A 19,496-nucleotide genomic window follows, 5' to 3' on the forward strand; every position below is an offset into this window, starting at 1 on the left:
ACTGGAGCTTATTTCACCAGCCCCACCTGCTCAGCATCTCCAGGGTGATGTGTCTCTCATGCAGCCATCCATGATGCTGTGACAGTCACTTATCCAAAGCAGGAAAAGGTGCTGCAGTGGATGGGAGCTGTGGCAGCCTTCCTGACTTCCATCTGTACCATGTGCAGTAAACATCCTCACCTTATTCCTGGATTTCGCAGCTTAAATTATCTGCCTCTGTGGCTTTTTTTTTTTAATTTTTTTTTTTTTTTTTCATTTCTTTTGCATAAGGCATAAGAAGAGGATCCTGGAGCTTGATTTCTCTGCTTGGGTATTTGCACACAGGCCCAGCTACACATTACTTCCTTCTGCCTTGAAACTTGAACAGGACTAACACTTTCTTAGCAATGCACATTAATGTTGCACAGAGAAGATGTCTTTATAAATGAGAGACTTTCACTAGTGCTTTTTCTTTTGTACTGCATAGGTGCAAGCAAGTAAAAGTGTGTGCTTTTTCAGGCAGGTCAGGATTTCTAGAGGCTCTTCATACCTATTACTGCATGTACTCCTGGGAGAAAACAAAGAGCTATTGTTATGTGAAAAAATTTGCATCCTCAGGGCAAACTCGAAAGAGTTGGAGATCTGCTTTCTCTCAGAGATTCTAATGATGCTAGAAGGAGGGTTACCTGTGATTATGAAGGAAGAAAATGGGTTCTTGAGTGCGTGTTACAAGAATGTGCATGTACGATAACTTTCAAAAGCATATCTTTAAATCTGAGCAGGACTTGGAATGTTCCTGTATAATAATTTAAAAAAAAACCCTACAAAATCTACAGATATTTCATTAAGAGAAATATGTTATTTCTTTCAAATTACTGATCCTAGTTGTGTTTCAGGGGAGACTAGGTTCCTTTGAGGCTTTTTTAGAGTCTCTTCTAGTTTGATTAAACTACTTTGATGTTTATTATTTTCTGTGAACTGCGCCAACTGATGAATGGGTCATAACTCAGAAACTGCTTGACAATATTTTCTTCAAGCCAAGAAAGCAAAAAGAAAAAGTAGGGATTTCTTTTGTGGGGAGGTAATTATTTTAGACATAGTATTCAGTACTTGTAAATGTCCTGTCATGCCAAGTATTTGACTCACTTGTTTTTGTTTTTCCACTCTTAACTTAGTGCTTGCGTTATTAAACATGAAATTCCTTACTCCTGGCAGCAGCAACCTAACATTACTATTTTTTGCCTCTTCTTTAACTGGCAGAGGGTGGTGTTGGTACCTTTGGCGTGTTATCCTTATCCTGAGAACCAGGAGCAAAAGAAAGGCTTTCCTTAGGTCATAATAGAGCTATTAAGAGCTGACCTTGTGTAGATTGTAGGTCAGTGCTGTTGTGTTCTGAGTTGTTTATCCTTGGAATAGGTACAGTGCAAGCAAAGAACAGAGACAGAGTGGCAAACAGGAAAGGTTCTAATATCCAGTCTCATATCCAAATTTATACCTGCTATCTGTCTAATACACTTCTGTATTCTTCAGGTAAACCAATAATGAGTACCTAACAAAAACTGGTTGTATTCATCCTCTCACCGAATTTGTGAGGTCAAGGAATTGCCTTTATGTTCAATTTACAAATTTGATAAGGTTACAAACCTGTATGCTGTGAAATTCCTGGTGCCAGAGTGAATCTAAAACTGTTTTTGTGTTAGCAGCTGCTGTGTTTTCAATTGTGATGGCTTTGCTGTTGAAGGTATATTCTTCTTTTTCAGAAGTTTGCCTCTTGTTTATTATTCAGCCACATACACAATCATGCTGGCACAGCAAGGAGATACTACCCTCAGATGCTTTACATGATGAAAATTTGACCTAAATACTGTGCTCAGATAACACAAGAAATGTGTCAGAACAAGAAATTAATCATAGGTCTTCGTGTTAGGCTGCATACTAAATAATATTTTAGACTTTAACTTCAACTAGATAATTTTAAATTTGTTTGTTGAAGCTTTTGTTCAAATCTGCTGCTTCAGTGAGGGTTGACTTCTTATTCTACTTACAATAATGTCCTACTCTTTTTCCCTTTGAGAAAGAGGCTAGATGGAGTAGTTTTGATTCCTTTAATAGGGCACAACTAACATTGTGAGCAACCTAAGATGCATTTTGGTCCCTAAATTTTTTCTGGGGCACTGTTATGTGTGATGTTCTGGGTTGGATGGTCTTGTGACATTACTCTGTATTATTTCCATCCTTTTTCCCAAGCCTATATCTTTAACCGTTGCCTAAACTGGTCTACTGGCCTGTCTTGTATGTTTGTAAACAATTTGGGGATTTCTGTGTGGTATTTGTTTTGATAGAGCTAAGTGCATGTACAGAAATACAATATAAACAAACCTGAAGAAAATTCTGTTTGATCCAACACCAATTGTCATTCTTGGCTGTTGTACAGGCCAGCAGAAGTTCAATGATTTCTGCTCTGGTTTTCATCCTGAATCACTTTAACTAACAGTAAATATGCAACTGTTTGTCTCTATCTTTGTTCTAAGCATATTTATGCTTATTAAAGCAATTTGCAATTGTTTCCTGGGCAGAAAAACAGAAACAAACCACAGCACGTTGTTTTTTTTTTTTACTACAGGAGTCATATAGACAACTTGATGCATTTGTCAAATCTATCTTGACAGAAATTATTCATGCTCAGGGAAAAAAAAATAAGAAAGGTGATCTCAAACCTAAAACATTGGCATGAGTTGAGAATGTGTTGCTATGACAGAATAAGTGTTTACTGTCAATTAGTATTTATTATAGCAGAGTGTGGAGAACATCACTTCTCAGAAAATGGTTTCCATCAGGAAAGATATTTTGGATAGGTGCTATATTTGGACAGCAGAAGTGTCTGCAGTCTTGGGTTCTATCTCCCCAGTCAGATAAATAAATATATGTTAAATCAAATGTTGATTATTTTTAGGTGACCTGTTAGGGGAGACATGAGAAATTTCTGTGGAGTAAATTAGGTGATGCCATCTATAGAATAAATGTCCACTTGACAGATGGCTGCTTCATCATCAGATCATTATCTCCATCAATGCTGAGCAGCAAAACAGCTAGAGATCATCAGTGGTCCTCCTGGGAGGCTTTCCCAGCACCATTCTGCTGTGAAATGGCATTGCTCTCTCTGACACCCACTGGCTGCTGGTGCCATGGCACAGCACAGGGAGTGCCTTGAGATCACCAGTGAGTGTCAGCCATGCAGGTGGAGTGGGGCATCCAGGTGGGACTGCCTAGAGAAATACAGATTAAATTGCAGCAGGAGTGATAGATTTACTATAAAGTGACTGAAAGTTTCAGGTAAGAAGCATTTCAGCATTACTGAGTTGCAGCTATGATGTTACTTTTCAGAATCGTGCTGGAGTTCCACATTGGCTTGTTCTAAAAGGTGTGTACCATCCACAAAGTCAAGTTTTAATTTCTTGCATCAAGTCATTTCTGCTTTCTGCTCTGCGAGTAACACCTTATTGCATATGTAAACTCTGCCTATAGATGGCAAACTTTGAGAAAGTCAAGTGAAATTATAAATTGTACAGAATTCCATATAGTTTTAGTCACTGGAAGGAGTTTAGTCACTTATGCTGCCCTGGATATTCTGTCAAAAAGATTTAAATTATAAAGTAATTAGTATCCACTAACAAGTAAAACCAATGTAAAGTATATTTAGAAGTACCATTTATCTTGAACAGTTTATTGGATTGAGATTTCATAAAGGTTATTAGGTCACAAATTCAATATACATCTCTATGATATCAATAATCTTTAATCTTTGGTACATTTTAACTGTTATATAAATTGACTAACATTAAAGATCATTGGGAAAAACACTCTTAATCCTGAGATCCTAATGACTTTATTCTAAAACATCAAAAGCTGTATGATTTTGCTGTTTCAAATACTTTGTTTTTGGTTGCTATGAGAATGATTAAAAAGTGATGGCAATTTTAATTGTGTTCCCATTAAGTGCAGTGATTCACCATATCCTCACAACAGTTTAACTCATGCCTATTGAATCCAGAATGCCATAAACTGATGGATTACTTGCTGTGTATGTATTGTTTAGTGTGGATGTTGTAAGTTGCAAATATGGACATAGATTCTAGATCAATACATTTTCTTCTAGAATCCACCTGTTTCTCTGGCAAAAAAAAATCCTAGCAGAAGTAAGACACTGAAGTAAATCTTCAGCTGAAAATAAAATAGAAGAATTTGTTTTTTTACTTCAGTTATGAGTTCCACCATTGATTTTGTTTTCCATGTTAGTAAAACCTTGCACCTTCAAACCAGGAAATGTGGCTGTTACAGTATTGCGGAGAAAAACAGGAAGAAAAATTTTGGAATGTTTATTTTTCTGACCATCTGAATTGCAATGTCACAGCACTCTTCTGAACCTTACTAAACTAAGAGCAACTATTTAAATTATAGACCAGAATCTGTTGCTTTATTTTCATAATGGAATAGATGGATAAACACATTACTATTTTTAATGCAGGCAATAGAGCAAAGAGAAGAAGAAATATTTTAATATTTTGAAAATCACATTCATCCAGGATGGGAAACAACTGTTTCACCAACTCTAATGGAAATGATTAGCAAGATGGGAATATTGTAAAAGTAACAGTAGCAGAACACTTAATCTATGTTTTGTATTATTTTTGCAAGACTTCCAGTTAAAAAGCAGCACAAATCCTTCTGGTGGCTGCATTTCTTGAAGTTGTAGAGAAAGCCTTCAAGCAAAAAATAGGAGGGCCATGGTGGTTACTCCCATTTGCTGCTCTTTCAACCACGCATTTGGCTGAAACCAAAACTGCATATTTAATAGAATTTAGAGGACAGAAAATAAATTATTGTTATTGGTATGTGGTGCAGCTACGACACGAGTATATATTTTAGGAAACTTCTGCTGAGTGTTGCACTAAATCTTCTTTTCCAGCATAACTGTTACATTTCTCATCAATTTCTCTGGTCATTTTGAAAAGGAAAATGACTACTCTACCATTGACCTGACATTATAGATGGGAAAGATTATAGTATATACACAGTTCACATTACGTTACTGACAGTGCCATTTTGACACTAAGTGGTATGAAGATTTTTAAATATAGATATCTATATAAACACATATTCTTGTCCTCTCCATCCCCTAAATCAGCAACGTGTGCAAATTTTTCTTCATCTTTCTTACATGATCCAGATGAATTGCTCTGGTGCATTACTGTGGACATAATGTCTGTAGTAATGTCTGCATACAGAAAAGCCTAAAGTCTAAACTTCAGGTGCCTCAGAAGCAGCTTTCTCCTAAGGCTTACCTTCCTGCCATTTTTTATTGTTTTGAAAATATAAATCAATGCATAATTTTAAAACAGATTGTAGAGTGAACAGAAACAGATGCCTCACTTTGCTTGAATTGTCTGTGACTAAGTATTCCTGTCCACTGAGCTTGTCAGTGAGATTTGTGCTGTGGTAGAGTACTTTGTCAGGGCTCAATTTCAATGTTTAAATGCTTTTGATTTCATTTGGGACATTTATTTTCTCTTTGTAAGGGAGAAATAATTTTAGTTATGCCAGATGTTGTTAATACACTGTTCATTATTGTTTAACCAGAAACACAATTCTTAGCACTGTATTAAACATAACTTTTTTTTTATTTATGGATGACAGCAAGAATATTTTCTGTCTTTGTACTGGGGTATGTTAATGTTTTGCATTGAAGGACAAGAAGGCAAAGATTGTGGCTAACTTTCTGAGGAGAGGCAGAATGTGAAATGTTTCAGATTTCTAGAGGGGTTTGGGAAATGCCTGTAAATGGGGCCATATTTTAAAATCACCCTTTATTCTGTTTCTGAAGTCCCATCTGTCACTCAGTGAACATGTTCAAAGGACAGCAGGTGTAGTGGCATGCTGGCTGCAAGACAGGAAATATAAGAAGTAGGCAAACTCTGCAGTGGAGGTTTGTTTACAATTATTGCTAAAGAATAATTAGGTACTTTTTGACTCTTGTCGTTTGTCTTATTAGATAAACTGTACTTTGGAAACAAGCTATCCACTTATAAACTTTCCCAGCTATGTAACTGGGTAAAGTACCGCACTTTGTCAGAGCCAGATGCATTAACCCTCTGACTGGTGCTCTTCTCTTGGGTTTGCTTGCAGCACCACACAGAAGCCCCCAGCCCATCCCTGCTGCCCCCATCAGCCTTGCCCTTGGATGTGTTAAACAATGCCGTGGCTGGGTTCAGCACCGTGGAAGACCTTATCCGCTATCTCGAACCGGAGCGGTGGCAGCTGGACTTGGAAGATTTGTACAGGCCAACGTGGCAGCTTCTTGGGAAAGCATACATTCATGGGAGGAAGTCAAGAGGTAATTTAGTCTTCTGTATGGCCTTGCAGCTTGCTGTGGGTATGATTTCTTGACAAATAATTAAGAGCGTTCTTCACCTTGATTTTTGGTTCGAAGAAAGGAATACGTTAGAAAGAGAGCAGGTTCCATTTTTATTCACCGCCCTCACCATTGTATTATTTGAAAAAGGGAAATAGCTAAACTCAAAACTTAAAGGAATTTAGCAGGATAGGGCAGCAAAGTGGAATTTAAAAAAAAAAGCAAACACAGCACTTTTCTGTAGGGAACCTGGGAGATCTTTATTTCCCTAAAGTAGCAGGGCATCTTGATGGAGTAACACATTTGAAATTTGTGCGTTTCTTTTTTTATGGAGGGCAAGAACTTTATTTTAATTTGAGGTAGGTAATATCTTATACTTACGGTATTATGTGAGTGATTGTTTATTTCCCTAAAATGTTTCCAGTCTCTACGTGAAATGAATTGAGAGCAATACCGAAATGTTTCTCTTTGACGACACCTTAGGGAATACCATGTGTCCATGTCTGGGTTGATCGTGCAGTTGTCAACTTCATCAGAAGTAAAGTAGACTGTGTTTTCAAAATTTGTAGATCTATTGATCAGCTACTCATTTTCTTCCTTCTACATCTGACACTCCTGAATTTCCTGCCACATCCCCTCCAGATGCTACCCACTATTTCATGTTTATGGGTAAACATGGATAGCGTGAAGGCAGTACATTTGCCCACCATACAGCATGAAAATAAAAACATATGAGCATAACTGAACAGTCTTCCCTGTTGGTGGGGGTAAAGTAGGTGGTTATCATCTGATCAGCAAGAAAAGGGAGGAAGTAGAACTTTGCATAGCTCAAATTTAAGGGTTTGACAATTTATTGTTAGATCAGAGCCCAGAAATCAGCCTTTGTACCCTATCCATATTGCTATAGCTGTGTATAGAGCAGCTAAATTATGAGCCAAAGAGGAGGAAACATCTTTAAAAGCTCTCAGATAGTCATTTAGCACTTCCTTAATTAAAGAGATTTAGTATTTGCCAAATGCATGCCATAAGCACACAGTAAGTGGGAGAAAAGCAAAATGCAGGTGTTGGATAACATCTATATTGACAAAAGAAACTCCCTGCAAGACATAACTTAGAAGGAAACTATCAGGGTAAATCTTTTAAAGACTTCTAATTAGATGCTGAAATAGATTTTTTCACTGAATAAACATATCATGGTATTGCCACATTTGTCTTAGAGACCACCCTCAGACTGCATTGCTGAGTCTGTAATAGAATAGCCTGAGATGGAAAATATGTCCAGTTGAAATGCCATAGAACTATTCAATAGATAGGAAAAGCAAAACCTTTTTTCTTCTTTTTTATTTTTTCCCATGTTATTCTCTCAAGCAGCATGTTTGCTGTATTTCAAAACCTTTTTAAGACATGTTTGTGAGAAGGACATATCCTCAAAATTTTTGTTTCATTTAAACTCTTTGATTCATGATTAGATCAGTTTCAAGTTTACAGTGTTTCAGTGCAAAAACTGAATTACTGTCCTATTATCATAAACAAGTTATTAAAAGTGTATCTTACTTTATGTAGAGAAATATCCTCTAGTCCTACATAATAATTGGTATGAAAAACTATATTTAGACAACCTAAATTCCAGAGAACTTCCGTCTCTGATGTTCTCTCTGGATAAAATGCTTCCAAAAACTTCTAGTCAGAAAAGAAGACCCAAGTTCAGAGGCTTTGATGTCGAAATATAGTCATAGATTCTCTTATACTATTAAACGTGCATAAAAATAATTTTTTTGCACAGCAAAATATATCCCATCACTTCCCACTGAAATCTATATGTAATCTTTAGATCATATTCTGAAATGTCCTTAAGGAGGGAAAAAATAGTCCCAGTGAAAGCGTAGTCCTTAGCAGTTGAGGATTTTGTACAGTTATGTCACTTTTTTTTTATTTATACCCCACTTCTTCCTTGAGATTTTGTAACAGCTCCTATTGTAGAAGCCAGTAAGAAACTTACATTCCCAGGAACATCTCCAAAGTGCTTAGGAATGAAACCATTCTGCCGCTATCTGTGCTCACACACAAGTGCCCCAACAGGAATTTAATTTGTTTCATTGACTTTGAGAGCAGTATCCAGCTGGAAAAATGTTTTGGGAAAGAAGTTTCCCTGTGGTACTCGATACACATCCAGAAGATGCCAGAAAATTGCATTGCCAGTTGCATAACACAATTAATTTCAGGCTGCTGTGAACATGGATTAGTTCAGTTGTGTGTGCCAGTGTTGGCATGCTTTTGAAATGCACTTTACTGTGAGCCTAGCTGCATCTAGATTTTTTATCCTTCACTTATTTTTATTTTAGTGTTTCGCATTTATGTGCTGCTGCAGAGCCTTCACTCCTCCTGAGCTAGTGCTAGACAAAAGAACCTTGACTGTTGTGTCATATTGTGTCAAACATGATACATGAGTGGAAGCCAAGTTGAAGGAGTGTTTAAATGTTCACATTATAACAGGTACTGTAACTCAGTGCACTTGGGAAATCCACATAACCTTTTATTGTGGTTAAGTAAACACTTTTAAGGGAATATATACATTCTCTCATCTAGTTTCGTGCCCACAGTGTGTTAAAATAAATTTTGAATAGACAGCTACTCTTTGAAAAAATAACAGCTTCATTCACACACTTCAAAGAAGTGATTATATAAGCACTAGATAAATTTGCCACAGACCTTTTAATGAAATTGAATTACATAAGATAGGGCAAGGGTTCATTGTGAGGTATTACAGCAATATACCTTAGTACATTTTAAAGCTTGGAAATCAAACATGACATTTGTTCATCTCTCCTGAAGCCTGTTGTAACAGTACAGAACCCTGAAAGATATCTGCTAAGAGCTGTGTGTTCTCCAAAAGAACCCTTTTGAAATGAATGTCTGCAGGTCTGAGGGGTTGAGTTCAAATTAATTTCTTTTTGTGACAAAGTGAGTACCATGCTGTTTATTTTAGCGCATTGCGCTTTTCTCTATAAGTACAGCTAGCTGTAGGTAGGGAAATTGATGCATTCCTCTGCTGCTGCCAGAAGGCAATGGAGAAGGACATCACCACACAAGAATCTCTCTCCCACTGCTCCGTGGGCCTGCTGGAAGGGGTGTCAGCGCCCACTTTCACTTTCAATATCCCATGGTGAAGGGCTGAGCAGCACGTAAGATTAGCTCCTTCAAATTCACTGCACCAAGCATATCGGTCTCTGCAGAAACGATCTTCCAGGAGAAAGTACTAGCAGAACTAGCACTTTTCACAGTGTGCTTCAGGCATTTTATCCTCATTCAGACAGCTCACTTATTACATGTTTGAAAACACTACAGAAGAAAGAAACACTCTATTCCTGTCCGCAGTCCCTGATTAATGGAGGTAGACACATCCACCTTTTAAGTGACTCAGCCTAGAGCTATTAGCTGATCAGAAGGGCTTAAATAATTTCTGTTTTTTCACAGTGAATTTCTCCCCTGGAAGTTTTGTCTCTCTTTTCCTCTGCTCTCTCCTCAACTTTATCCAAAGAATGCTCTTGCAGTGTGGGAGGCAGGCTGGTGTCCTATCAGTAACGCTATTAGAGCTATTACACACTCCTCCCTCTTAAAATTCAGTTTGTTTATTTAGGAGCCTATGTTGACCTGATAGTGATGGAATGAAGTTCCCCAGCTTGGCATTCACTGTGAGTGCAAGCAAAGAGAAGGCTTCAGTGGGTTTAACTGACCTTTCACAACAATAAATCCTTACTTATGGATGCCAGTATGTGGATATGCCTGCAAAAGAAATGTTTGAAGGAACATGGATTGAAATTCCTTCCCAAAGATCTGCTCCTTGGAAAGTACCACTGAGCATTTCTGCTAAAGAAATCCAGCTTCCAAATTTTTTTAATGTAGCATGTGTTTAAATAGAATTAGGAGGAATTATCTTGCCTTGATAGGCTGAAGTTCTTCTTGATGACCTCTTAAGGCTCTTTACATAGCAGAGAGAGAAAAAAAGATATTTCTCTAGAGGGTGATTCAGATCAGAAACTTATTTTAGCTTTATTTAATTTATTTTTATTCATTAATAGATGACATTAAAGTATTTTTTAAGCTATATTAATGTACTGGGGTTCTTTCAACCCCCCCCTAATTTTCTCTTGATTTAGCTTAAGACCAGTTGGTTAAATGTCTTTGTCACTTTATTCGGGGCCTCCGTTTCACTCATCTCAATAGTCATGTTATCATAGGGTTTTCATTTTCTCTTTATCTTTTGGTTTTTTGCTAGAGAGAGTAATATCCCTGTGAATTAGACATCACTTCTGTTCCTTAATGGTGGGTGTGGAGAAAAACAATCCAGACAAAAGACCCTAGATCAGGATCACTATAGTCTGACTTTTCTGAAATAAATTCAATTTCCATTGCTTCTCACTGTTTTTTTCCCCACAGTCTTATTATTTTTTTCCCAATTTCAACTGGTTATTTCAAGGCTTGTTAGCTCTTGACTATGCAGCTAAGATGAACATAAAGGAGCTTGTTCTTTCAGATCTTTTCATGAACCTTGCTGTTAAACCATTGGCATAGTGAAACTTTAGTATGATACAGTGGAACCAGTTTATAGGGAAACTGATGCCAAATATTAATATGTTTAACCTGCACTTCAAGTTAGTTGCTTACAAGGAGGAACTTTTACTTAAGACACATCAAGAGAAAATGAAACCTAGTTGAACAACAGAAATTCTTATATATGCTGCTGTGGAGAGGGAGGAGAAAATGGAACCTACTAATAGATACAGAGATATACAGACTTGCGCAGTTATTTATTCTGTACAGAATTCCCTGATGGTGACAACTCCTTGCAGTTCTTTGTCCATGAAAGTGACTTCTGCTTAGATATGAATGGTTTCATTCTTCTTATAATTACAATGCCCTAGCAAAGAAGCAATAATTGAAATTGAAACAAGAAGTTTGAATGCTTTATTGCAAGTGAATTGAAAATCTCTTTGAAATTTTGCAGGATTCTAAATAGCTCTGTGTGTGTTTCTCCAAATCCAAAATGACCGTAGAATAGCAACACTGGAACTCAGAGTATTGGTGTGAACAAAGTGACTTCCATTAGGGTTGATTTGATAAAACATATACTGGAACATAGCAGCCAAATCTTGCTTTAAATGGAACCAGCTTTGCCAGAGTTATAAAATAATGGGTGACTATCACTGTGCAGCGATCATTCCATTTGAGTTTCATGGTGTTCATGGAACTGCGCTGAACCTACACCAAAGTGAACCCTCCCCATGGGTTCTGCGCCGCTGAAGGTGATCTGCCAGGAGGGAGCTTGGGTTGCAGATGAGATGAGCACAATTTTCTCTGTCTGTTTGCAGTGGTGGATCTGAACCTCCTGAAGGAGGAGGCGCGGCTGTACAGCTGCACCCCGCGCAACTTCTCGGTGTCGCTGCGCGAGGAGCTCAAGAGAACGGACACCATCTTCTGGCCGCTGTGTCTGCTGGTGAAGCGCTGCGGGGGAAACTGTGCCTGCTGTCAGCAGAGCTGCAACGAGTGCCAGTGCGTGCCAACTAAAGTCACCAAAAAATACCACGAGGTATGCACTGCTTTTACATTTGCATGTTTGGAAACGCTGAAAGCCAATCAGGGCATTTATTTTTAATAAAATGAATGCACCGCCATTAATATTTTAATATTTTATATATTGCACTTTTAGTAAATATTTTTTTAGCATTTTAATTAGGTATTACATTGAAAAAGGTAAAATCTTTCTTATTAATATACTTTTCTGTGTAACTATTAATTTCTGAGGTATTTACTAGTGCAGTTCAGACACATCACAGCCGTACCTTTCATTCTTTCTCTAGTGGTAGATATTGGCTTTATGAAGAAACAAATATTTGATCATTTCCATTGCTGTAAATTTATAGCTAAAATTGTTTATCATAGAATTTTCTAATTGGGTTAACTCTACTGTTTGCTCTTAAATAAAATTAAGTGGAAATCTGAAATTGCAAGACTCTTCTTTGGCAAAGCAACATGATTTAATCGCGTTCAACGTGATTTAATTAATTTTGTAAATGGCTTGAGGTAAAAGCAAAACTAGTAATGAGTGGGTGGAATTAATGAAGAAATTCAGTTTTAATATGCTTCCTGTCATCCAGTGGGTTTCCAGTGCAATCTAGCTCATAGTCTAGGTGTGTGATGAAGCACTTGCTGTTTTCTTGATGCTTGGCTTCTTCTCCTTCAGGTTCTTCAGCTGAAGCCAAGGATTGGTGTCCGAGGATTGCATAAATCATTGACAGATGTACCCTTGGAACACCACGAGGAGTGTGACTGTGTGTGCAAAAGGAATACTGAAGGATAAACATGATATAATTGTGCTGTTTTCTTTTAAAGCACATTCAATCAATGGCTGATTCTATTATGGGGCTTGTGCATTATCTCCTTCTGTAATCTCAGTTGTTTGCTTTGGGGATCTTCCGTCTCGAAGATTTACAGTGAGCTCTAAAAAGAGGAGAAGCCAAACCGGGATTATATGTTGTGTGACAGCTCTGTTTGGAGGCCCAGTGAAAGGATGGGAGAAAGGCATCAATGAGGGATTTAAAATATATGTATTGTTGTTGTTCCCCACAATTTTCTTGGCAATACATGGATTTATAATTTAGGAGTAAAAAATAGATTTAGAAGGCTGACATCATGGAGACTTGATCCTGCTGGCTGTCTCATTTCTACAGCTCAAGTACATCTGGCCTCTGGTTGAAAACACCTGAAACCTTTGTGTTCAGCTACTCCTACGTACCTAAATCAAAGTGTTCTCTGTTGCATAAACTTGGGTTAAAACAGACTGCCTTTTCCGAATTAATTTTAATTTGTCTAATGCTGGTAGGAAGGACTGGATTTTTCCATATGCTCTAGTAAAGCTCCTGCCTTTTAGAAGGAAGACTGGACAATAATGTGAGCTAAGGAAGCAAACATTGAAAAGATCAGTGCCTTTATTCTTACTACTATGGCTGATGATTTTTTTTGTGTGTTTGTTATTTTTTATCGTGTACATTTTTATACTCTCCTTTTGACGATATAACTATTTGCTTTTCTAAACTTGTTAAATATATCTATTTTTACCAAAGGTATTTAATATTCTTTTTTTTTATTACAACCTAGATCAACTATTTTTTAGTTTTGTGAGATTTTAAAGCCAGACTTATACAGTTGGAGGAACAGAAATGTGACTACAGTGGGAAAGAAGCATGATCTCTTTGCAGTTTGTTTCTACAAAGTGAAAAGTACAGTTTTTTTTACCTGGATAATAGTAGAGAAAGATATGTGGATGAAGCTCTAAGCTTGCTAGCTCCATGAGCCTAAAAATATGAGACAGAGGTTACTATAACCAGTTTCAAAAGCTGACTTTTAAAATTCCTTCTCTCCATACTGTCCTTTGTTCAAGTAGAGAAGAAATGAGCATAGATGGATGCATTCTGGCTTGTTTAACTCTATAATTTCTTTAAAGGAGAATGACCTACAATGTAAGAGAAGAAACCGGGGGCTTGCAGCCATCATGATGCATCATGGTCATGGGAAGGCAGCCCTGTCAATGGTGAAGTGTATGGTTTTCCATTGACAGAAACTGCTGCTTAAGTACTGTTCACTCACAGGAATGTAACACTCTGCAGAGCAGTTTGATGAACTCTATGGTATTGTTCTTCTGTATGTTTTATTTTTAACCCATACACTTATCCCACCCCATGCAAATTGAAACGGAAACAGTAAAGTATTTTGCTTGTAAAATGCTTTAACATTATGCCTAGTTTATTTTTTTTGACTATTGGATTTTCAGATTGTAATGAATCACAAAATAAAGTAATAATGCTAATTTTGGGAGAATAAATGTTTCGGTGTGGTTGCATATTTGTACCTGTCAGTATACAATTTAATGGGAAAAGCTAGGATGGTGATTTTCTCCTTACCATTTTGAAAGTCAGCTCTGAATACAAAAGTCTTCTGTTGCCAAGACTTTCCACTTGCTTTATTAATTCTGCATTACTGTAAATACCCCAGGAAAAAAAAGGAAAGGAATTAATGTGATGCTATTTGTACAAACAGTCAAAATGTTCAAAATTGTGTGGGATGTGAAGCCATCAGATTGAAATAACATCTTCTGTTATTGTTTCCATAGTGAAAATGAATTCTGATGAAAATTTGGATTTTTTGCAAGTTAGTATGACTTTCTGGTACCAATTCTGGAAAATATTCAGGTGGCTTCTTATTTTGTCCCCACCCTCAAACACCTACTCAGTAAGAAAAATTTCTGGTGTAAATGTGACATGTAATTCTCCAGTCTGAATATTAACCCTGTATCAGAATTCAGAATTATGGTCACAAAAAAACCTGGTTTACTTGAGTTTTGAGTCTTTGACCTGAAGTGTTTTGCAGGGATGTTGGGGATGTCTTTGCATTAATGTTGTTCCTTTTTTTGGTTTTTTATTTAATTTAAAGAGTTTTTGAACAGCAGGTCAAGGTAAAGACAGAAGTCATAGCCTCTGGCATCATAATTCAGCAGAGGACTCAAAAAATGTAGTTCCATTACAGGAGATTCTGCTGTAGGAAATACAGGAGGTCTCATCCTCTCTGTAGACTTGCTAGGAGAAAAAGGCTGGTCATGAATTTTGGGGTAGGTATTTGGTGGCAGCAGAGTAATGGGGAGTTTCGGGAACCATGTGGGATGTGGAGAGTCATGTTTTCCAAATGTCCCAAGTAGTTTTTTCCTATTGCCCCCCTCTGTCTCACTTTCTTCCTTGCCAGTTCCTTGAACCAGTTTCCTCCCCAACTGCTTGCTTTGGACCTGTATTTGAGCTCTCTACCCCTTTGCTCCTTGTATTGCCTTCACACCATTTCTGTTTGCCACCCTCTTGCAGAGCATCTTTGAGCTCTGTTCCTCCCCCTTGTCTCCATGCTCGGGCTTTGTCTTCTTGCTACTTCTGCCAGGTTTTTCCACCTCTCCTCAGACATTCAGCAGATTTGGCACTGCACCTCCTCCCTAGCTGAGAGGGTCTGGAGAGGCTGATTTCTCCTGCAGGCGGGGATGTGGGAAAGGCTCCAGCTGAGGGGGAGCAGTGAAGGGTGCAGTTCTCCTGCCTGGTGCTGCATCCCAAATCCTGCCAGGCAAGCAGCTGCTCCTGGCTGTGGGTGGCTTCTAAGCAAAAGGTGTGGTAAAAACTGACTGAAGATATCAATAATTAATTGCTAACAAGCAGCTAACAGTGCCTTTCACAGCTACAGGTAATGGCAGCTGAATGCCAAGGATGTGTGGAAATAGATTGACATAAATGGGTAGTAAGCCTTTTCTAATGTGGAATAGAAGTTGCAAATTTTGATGTTACATCTTAGTGGAGATTATTTTTAAATGTTGCTGTGTATTTTAAGCCATGAATTCCTGAATTGCATCAATGTAAGCATCAGGGTTTGGCAATACTGGCTGTTGCTAATGAGTCTGAACAGTGGGAACAACCAAGTAGAATAAAGTAGCTCCTGTAAACAGACAAAATCCAAATTGCACAGTCTGGATTTTGTAGGTTTTATCCTATGCCAAATAAATGTCTTCAGTCAAAAGAAATTGTTCCCCCCAGAGGAATAGGTGGGGGACCTGATGACTGATGTTGAGCCTTGTTTTTATGGATTCTGTAGATACTCACATTGCTGGAAGCCTCCTGTCAGCTGTGGCCAGCATGGGAGTCGTGGAGAAGCACCACATCTTTACTCACCAAGGGCGTTAACTGCAGATCTCTTGGCTCTTAAAAGACTTTAAGTGTTTTTGCTCTGTGTCTGCCTGGTTGAACAGGCTTACAGCTCCTTTTCAGCAGAAGAGGAGGAAAAAAATGTGGATGAGAGAACAGAGTGTGTGGAGAAAAAAAGATAGAAACACAAAGATTTGTTTTTTATTAGCTAATGCATCAGCTAATGCAAGCTGTTACCTGATTTCCTTTCTAACAAAGAACTGTGTTGAAACTCTTAAAAATTTGCAGTTCAGGTGCTAGCTGCTTAAATAGTCCCATTTTGTTACTCAAATTCTGAAAATAAAAATTATAAAAATTATAAAAATTTACATTGACATTTACATTGTAAACATTTCTGTTTGACTTCTGAAGATATAATAATAGTGCTGCTGTTCAAGGCTTTCTCATAAACATCATGCAGAAATGCTGAAGAATTATGGTTGCATGATTCTTGTTCAAACCAGGTGCTGAAGCTAAGTAGACCAACTTTTCTGACTCTGTGATATGATATTTAATTTTCTTTCAGCAAGATTGCTCTTTTTATCACTTTTTGCATGGGATGCTTTATCAATTTACCTTTGAAACTCCTTTCATGCAACTTTGAAACCAAAGACCAGTGGTTTTGTTTATCTGCCAAAGACACATTGTAAAAAAATGGCTGCTTAATTCAGCATAAATTGGACAAACTTCTCTGAGAAGACAGTTTGCCTGTTGCCTCACTGGAATTTTCCCAGACTGTTGTAAGAAAGATATGTTTACGGCTCAGTCATGGGAGAAAGATAGCAGCTCTTTTTTGCAATTGTGACAGTACATAAGCTCTGAATCTTGCTCTGTGTCAGCCTTCGTTGAGCTGGTCTGTCTTCAGCAAGTACAGAGGCAAAGCCTGGCCCTCCCAGCTGAGGCAGCTCTGTTGGGTGTGTAAGGTTCATCAGTGGGAATACTTCATACATAGTTGTGCTTTCTGAACACAACATTGCTTTCTCCAAGAGTCTGAAGGAGTTCTGAGTCTGGAATGGCTTTCTAAGCTGATCTGGGCAGCTTTTTTGCCTAATGAAGTAAAGACAGAAGTGCCAGTGTGACTCAAGCCCTTATTGCCTTCTTCAGATTCTGCTTCAATGAAGACAGATCCAAGCCACCTTGGATCTGGTGTCTCTCCTGTTTAGGGTGAGTGATAAACCACATCTCAGTAAACTTGCTTTCCTTTCACTCTGCAGACTCCCATTAAATTAGCAAGGTTGGGAAGAAAACTCATTTATCTTTGTCCTGCTTCACACATCTGTGGGGTGGGTCTTGTCCCAGACATGAAACTAAAACTTATTTAAGTGTGAAGGCCATAATGTTTAGGATTATTTGGAAAAACAGCATCACACAGTGATCAGAACAGTTAGCAACTTTGAGACTCAAAAGATAGTAAAATGAACTTCACTACCTTGTTCAAAAGGCTTCTTTTAGAGACTCAGAAAAAGAAAAATGTTTTGAACTTTGATTTCACTCTTTTAGAGGTTTTCTGCAATTTTGCAATAGAGACTGCTTTTCATCCTTATTGCTAGTTTTTTAATTCTGTATTCTTTTGTCATAAATTGAGTGATTACCTTCAAAAGCAGTAAACACATAAGTCTCTATTTCCTCAGGTTTTAAAAGGCTGGACCCCTGATTCTTTCAGCCTTCAGGGTGGCATCTCTTTTATTGTGACTAATACACTTTTCAGTGAGGAGAAATCAGTGACCTGGGAGCCATGTAGCATCTTTATGCTTGAAGGCTAAGCAGACTTTTGGTATACTTGCAGAGAGGTGGTGTCAGGCAGGAATTAGCTTTTTTGGTGCCTTCACACAATAGAAAAGTCTCAGCAGACTAGCTGAAGGGGTGTATGGAATTCAAATTAACACAATTCCACCACTGTTCTCCAGAAAGGATATGCCCCACCATGAAAATACTCAAAAATAAGTCTGTTTACCTGTGACTCACTTTAGTTACTTTTCATGTCACATGTTGAAGATAAGTGCTGAAAGACAAAGCATGTTTGAGCTATAAAATCTTTTTCATCCAGAGCCTTAAGCAAATAACTATAATAACAATCTTGCTCTGTGCTATGCTGTGTAGTTAAATCTCGGAGCTTAAGCACAAATTTCTGATATGGTCAGAAACAACCTCCTCCTGGCTGAGAGTACATCCTTTCCTGAAAATTTTATGGCATCTGGCTCTTGGGGAAGCAGTCTGTACATATATGTGGGATATGGTTTGCATGTGGTCTTGGTGACAGCTGGCTTCCACTTAGAAAACTGGTTGTTGATTATGCAGAATTAGGATTGAATTCATTTTCATATTAATAAGAAAAGTGAAAGGCCTGTGTTGCCTTAGACCAAGCGCTCATCTAGTTCAGCATTCTTGTCTCTACTCGTGATGATCACTGATTAAAGCATACTTGAAGGTTTGCTATGTTTTTCAAATTCCATAGATCATCAGTTTAGGTCTCCTTTAGCCAGAGTATGAATTACAGCCCATAACATCCTCAGGAGGAGCTGTAAAACACAGCCTATTTAAATAAGTGAACGTGTCTTTTGCACTATGTGATCGCAGTGTGCTGAAATTCAGCACTGGTTCTGCCTCACAGAAAATGATTATCAAAAGTGTCTTAAACTTGATTTCTTGGGCTGAACAGGTTCAAAAGGAACAGATTAGCTGTTTCACTACCGAGAAGGTAGTGGGATCTTGAAGTAACTCTTTTACACAGGAGAGGCAACACAATTCTTGTATGCACTGTGAAGTGTTCAATAAAAGTAATAAAAGTGTCATACAGACTAATTAGTTTCAGGAAGGATAGAAAAAGGTTACTAAATGTTCTTTTGCAAAGCATTGTTAGTAAATGTATTTCCTATTGTACATTTCATTGTACCCAAGGCATCACTAAGGTTGAACAATCTTTTCTAATACATTTGGAATATTCTTTTTTTTACCATGACTTTCAGGTAAATTAAAATATTAGGAAATTTTGGTGCTGAAATTTTGACTATTGCTAGCAATATTTCAAGAAGTATTGGAGGCAACCTTTAAAGCATAGCCATTGCTAAATAGAGATGATGTGTTACCATCTCAAACAAAAGAGACAAAATTATAGCCTAAACCACAATCTGTGACTGTGAGCAATTCATTTCAGCCACCTTGGCAACTGTACATTTCCAGTAGTTTATCAGTGCTGCATGTTAATGCCAAAGTAATGTAGCTTTTTTCCTGCTTGTAAAAATAAGGATTTATTCCATTCAATCAAAGAAACTAAATTAGACAGCTATGTTAGAGAAGTTAATGAAGTGTGGGCTGGGTGAGCTGGCAGTGAGGTGGATTGAAAA

General features: G+C 37.8%; 1 protein-coding gene across 1 annotated transcript in view; it reads left to right on the plus strand.

The window, feature by feature from the left end:
* PDGFC (platelet derived growth factor C) overlaps positions 1-14,261 on the plus strand; it is a 122,025-nt gene extending 107,764 nt beyond the window's left edge. The window contains exons 4-6 of the mRNA XM_058803885.1: positions 6,163-6,370; positions 11,758-11,975; positions 12,630-14,261. Coding sequence (XP_058659868.1) covers positions 6,163-6,370; positions 11,758-11,975; positions 12,630-12,746 — 543 coding nt within the window. The 3' untranslated portion in view covers positions 12,747-14,261. The remainder of the gene's footprint in view (positions 1-6,162; positions 6,371-11,757; positions 11,976-12,629) is intronic.
* Positions 14,262-19,496: the final 5,235 nt, after the last annotated feature.

Source organism: Ammospiza caudacuta, chromosome 4 (assembly GCF_027887145.1).
Source record: "Ammospiza caudacuta isolate bAmmCau1 chromosome 4, bAmmCau1.pri, whole genome shotgun sequence".
NCBI lineage: Eukaryota > Metazoa > Chordata > Aves > Passeriformes > Passerellidae > Ammospiza > Ammospiza caudacuta.